At 39.3% G+C, this 4,425-nt stretch overlaps 1 protein-coding gene across 1 annotated transcript in view; it reads right to left on the reverse strand.

Annotated features, from left to right (window-relative positions):
• prodhb (proline dehydrogenase (oxidase) 1b) overlaps positions 1-4,425 on the reverse strand; it is an 18,271-nt gene that overhangs the window by 8,252 nt on the left and 5,594 nt on the right. Inside the window, exons 3-7 of the mRNA XM_014011126.1 lie at positions 3,376-3,410; positions 3,138-3,287; positions 2,872-2,936; positions 2,652-2,768; positions 15-88 (exon numbers count right to left, since the gene is read on the reverse strand). Coding sequence (XP_013866580.1) covers positions 15-88; positions 2,652-2,768; positions 2,872-2,936; positions 3,138-3,287; positions 3,376-3,410 — 441 coding nt within the window. The remainder of the gene's footprint in view (positions 1-14; positions 89-2,651; positions 2,769-2,871; positions 2,937-3,137; positions 3,288-3,375; positions 3,411-4,425) is intronic.

Consider the following 4,425-nt stretch of genomic DNA (forward strand, 5'->3'; position numbering starts at 1 on the left):
GTGTTTTCACTTACCCTTTAGTGTCGTCTTTATTTCCGGTAAACCAGCCATAGAAGTCACCTTTTGCTCCAACTTTGGTTAAGAATTCCTGTTATGAATACAAACTTTTTAATATCCTGGGCCTTATTCATAAACGAATGTGTAAAATCCCTATTTAAACTGTGTGAGCCCAAAAAGGGCAAAATACTCTGAGCACCAAAAGTCTAATAAATTATTTTCCGCTCTTTTTGGACCGAAGGTCTGAAAGATCTTTTACTTGAAAATATGCACACTTGGATAAGACCTTTATCCAAATACTGATTAATGAAAAGCACCTCATGTTCAAGCACACAAATGTGCCACTTTTTTTGTGGATTCTAACAGGGAATCACAGCAAAAACAAAGAAACAACAAAAAATGTACTCACTTGATACAAGCCAGTAAGTATTTGACATTATGAAACACTTATTCCCTACTCCTCCTTCCACTCTCACTGTCTTCTAGCAGCGTCATTTCCTCCATCATGCAGCATTGCACACAACTCTCAATGCAGTACTTACAAAAACCACACTGATTGCTCAGCCACTCACCAACATGATCGCAACAATAAGTGTCCATGGAGCTGGGATATCAATTGAAAAGGGTGTTTTGCAAGAAATCACAAGTTATTTACATTCCAGGCTACTTAAGCTTAGCTGAATTCACTACAAGTAGGATTGGTGATCTGACGACAAATCCATAAATTATAAAAACATTTTGGATTTATATAGAACCTGTGTTAATGATTTTTCTTTCCCCCAACTGAAACTTTTTAATAAAAATAATTATGGCTCACTAGTGCAAGCCCAAACAACACCACTGATTAGTGTTGTAGTACTTGAGACCAGTCTTAAGACCACTTTTTGATGGTCCTTGGTCTCATATCAAATGTGACCGTATTTGTACTCGGTCTTGTCTCTGTCTTGGACATCGAGGACTCCGGATTTTATTTCAAGACCAGTCAAGACCACAACTGTGAACATATCACTAAACTGCCAGAATACTGTCCAATTTAATTGTTAACATCTTTGCTTTCATTGGCTGTAAGGTTTGTTGATTCAAAGCCAAGCAGGACTCATTGCTAATTACGTATTTTTGTTACCGTTGAACACCACCCTCGTGAGCAGTGTTTGTCTGGGAGCAGGAGAAGGTGTCTGCAAAATCTGCAGTAATACAATTCTGCTACATAAATCATAAAGCATATATTTGTAAAACAACTCCCAGGAGATAGCCTACAGTGACTTGTAAATTCTGCAGTGCTTTACCTTTAGAGATGGTGGGGACTACGTCAAACTTTTATCGTCACTTAGAAAGGAAGCACAAGAAAGCTATGCGTCAGTGATGTCAGCAAAGCTAGCTAGCTAATGTTAGCAATCTGGTTCTGTACCAAAATTCTTTACCCGACCCTCCTACAAAGAGATTCAGTAAATGTTAGCAAAGTTAGCACTGGTTTTTTATTTATTTTCCAGTCTTGGTCTTGACTCAGTCTCGCCCTCCCTCAGTCTTGGTCTACACTTGGTCTACCCCAAAAAGTCTTGGTCTCATTACACTGTGGTCTTGTTCTTGACTTGGTCTCAGATTAAGCCGGCATCACACTACAAGAAAATCATGCTGATTTTGGCCCTTCCGACAATCTTAAGAAAGTCCAGATTATAATGATGGCTCTAAAGATAATCATAGCAGATATTCCTGCCATGGGTGGTGAGTTAAGAGTGATCTAGTCGGCTCAGAAGGATGTCAGGACCGCTCCGACCTCAAATCGGGGATATTCAACATGTTAGATTTTTTGGCCCAATATCACAGTGTGTGTGGTGTTCACCCCGAGCTCGCAGCCTGTTGAATGAGACATGTAGCCAATCAGAAAGCGAGGTGACGTCAACAAAAACAGTCATGTCTCACCAGACAGTCTGCTGGATGTTAAAAGTCCTATGAAATTGTTTTTCCTCTGGTAAAAATAGTCCACAAACGATCCACATTGTTTCTTTCTTGTTGCAAATGTTTATTTACTCTGAACTCACGTCTCTCTGGAGGTCACGTGAGATATATTCCTCGGACATCTGAATTCTCGCGAGATTTCAGGAAGTCTCGCGTGATTTAATATCTGACAGTTCATGAAGGAAATATCTGTTGGTGTGTTGTCTCTTGCCATGTGGCTGTACACCACACACTGTAGGACCAAACCTGGTAAATACGTGATTTTTTTGCCCTCATGTGTGGGCTCCATCAGTCTTTGAAAATCGGCCGACTGTTTTAAAATCTTGTAGTGTGACTCAGCCTTTAGTTGGTCTTGACTAAAACACTGCCACTGACCATATTTTTTATTAACTGCATCTGTAATATTTGAGAAGACACCAAGTAGAAGAATTTTAAAGCTCCAACATATACATATTAACCACCTTGTTATTTATGTTACCAGTTTGCCTGGTTTCTACAATGTTCATACGCAGGTGAGAGTCTGTGTGCAGGTGCAGACATTTTCCCTTTAAACCTGAGTTATAAATGAGGCCACTGAACATCTCATACTGCAGCAACATATGCAGCGCTCTCCTCATGCTGTTTGGTTGTGATTAGGGAGCATATGTAATATAATTAAACAGCACAGGCACAAAAGTGGAAGTGGAGAAAAACACTACCTGCAGCTGTGACAGCTCCAGTCTCTGCTCCAAGGCTTCCATGCCATTTTTTCCCTGCTGCGATGCCAGGAATTTGAAAAATCGCTGCCATTTCACAAGGACCTCTGAGAACCGAAGCTAAAAAAATGGGGAAAAATAGGATCTCGGCTTCACCCACTCCTGCTGCTATACTTTGAGCTAGATTGTCACACTGAGCTTTTAATCACCATTTAGAACCTACCAGAAATTGAGGTCGTCCTAGTGCAGACACTTTGATGGCAGAAAAACCATCTATTGAACTCCCACCTGCGAATGGGACATTATATGATCATGATGTACAGTGATTAGCAGAATAATAACGTAGTAAGTAAACATCTAAACTATTAGCATATAATGAAAAGAAAAAACCTTTATCACCATATGATCAAACACAGACATGACTTCAATAAAAAAAAACACAAATACAATGTCAAGATGTGTTACTGACTTCAGGTTCAGTTTACTGACCGGATGCTTTGATGCATTTTATAAATGTTTCCATATGCTGGTCACATTTGGCCTCATCAGCGTGGAGATACGTGCAGTCTTTGTTCAGCTCCCCCTGACTGTCACCGAACTGTTTGTGTGCTTCAATATTTTTCCGTTTGTAGTGCTCGCCTGGGGAGGAAAACAAATTTGCATGGCTATTTCTTCTAATTGCGTCATGAGCTGTGTACACAAATGAGAACAAAACAAGACAGCTTACCTATGCTTTCTTTCCCTGCAGCAGATGAGCAAGAGCTAAAATAGGAGGAGTATGAGGGGATACAGTTAATTTGCTCAGTACTGGGGCAACACTAAGAAAGCAGGTTGCATCAAAATTGAGTAATTAGCATTTCTTGCATGCACTTTCAGTCCTCGTGGCAGCGACAGGCCACAGACTGATTGTGTTTCGATCCTAAATACTGTATGCTGAACTGCCTCTCTGTCTGCCGCTGACCCTCCAGAGAGACTTGAAGCATCACTCCACACTTGACCTGTTCCCCCCCTCATCATTAGCAACCAGGGAGTTCATGTAAACAAAAAGCTGACTAAACAGTAAGCAGCCAAAATGCAGTAGAAGTGATGAAAAATATCTGCTTCTCAGCCCCGCTGGTTTTTGACAAACACTTTAGCAAAAATTGGAGGTGACATGCATGGTGAGATTTAAAACAGATTTCATCAAGTTTCTTACTCAGTACTTTACTGTTTTAGTAAAAATATGTTTTTAATTATTAATAATTAGTTCTATTATTTCCTAATTATTGTATTTGTATGATATGTTTATGCCTAAATAACTAATAAACAGATAAAACACTTGAAAATCCAGCAATCCACATAAATACTAGGGGTGCAACAATACATGTATCAGTATCGAACCATTCAATACACACTATGTATCAAACAATAGAGATTTTTTAAATTTATTGTATCAGCTTGTCGTCTGAAAATGCTCTGTGTTAAAGGATCAGTGGATCTGTGTTTGACTACTCCACCTAGGCTGCATTGTGGAGCACAGATCCACTGAGAAACTTGCCGTTTCAGCAACATTTCATTTAAAAACTGTACTTTTTTTAATGAGAGTTGGAAGGAGAGATCATATTTCTCCAGTTTTAGCTTCTCTCCACTGGCTCCCTGTCATATTCAGAATAGAATTTAAAATATTACTCCTAACATTTATTGTCCGATGCCTTGACTTTTCAGAATTATGTTTTGTATAGTGGTATTAATTTATATTTTCAGATCTTCCAAGGTGCCAATTATGGAACTCTCTGTG

The sequence above is a fragment of the Austrofundulus limnaeus genome, unplaced genomic scaffold (genome assembly GCF_001266775.1).
Source record: "Austrofundulus limnaeus strain Quisiro unplaced genomic scaffold, Austrofundulus_limnaeus-1.0 Scaffold77, whole genome shotgun sequence".
NCBI classification, from domain to species: domain Eukaryota; kingdom Metazoa; phylum Chordata; class Actinopteri; order Cyprinodontiformes; family Rivulidae; genus Austrofundulus; species Austrofundulus limnaeus.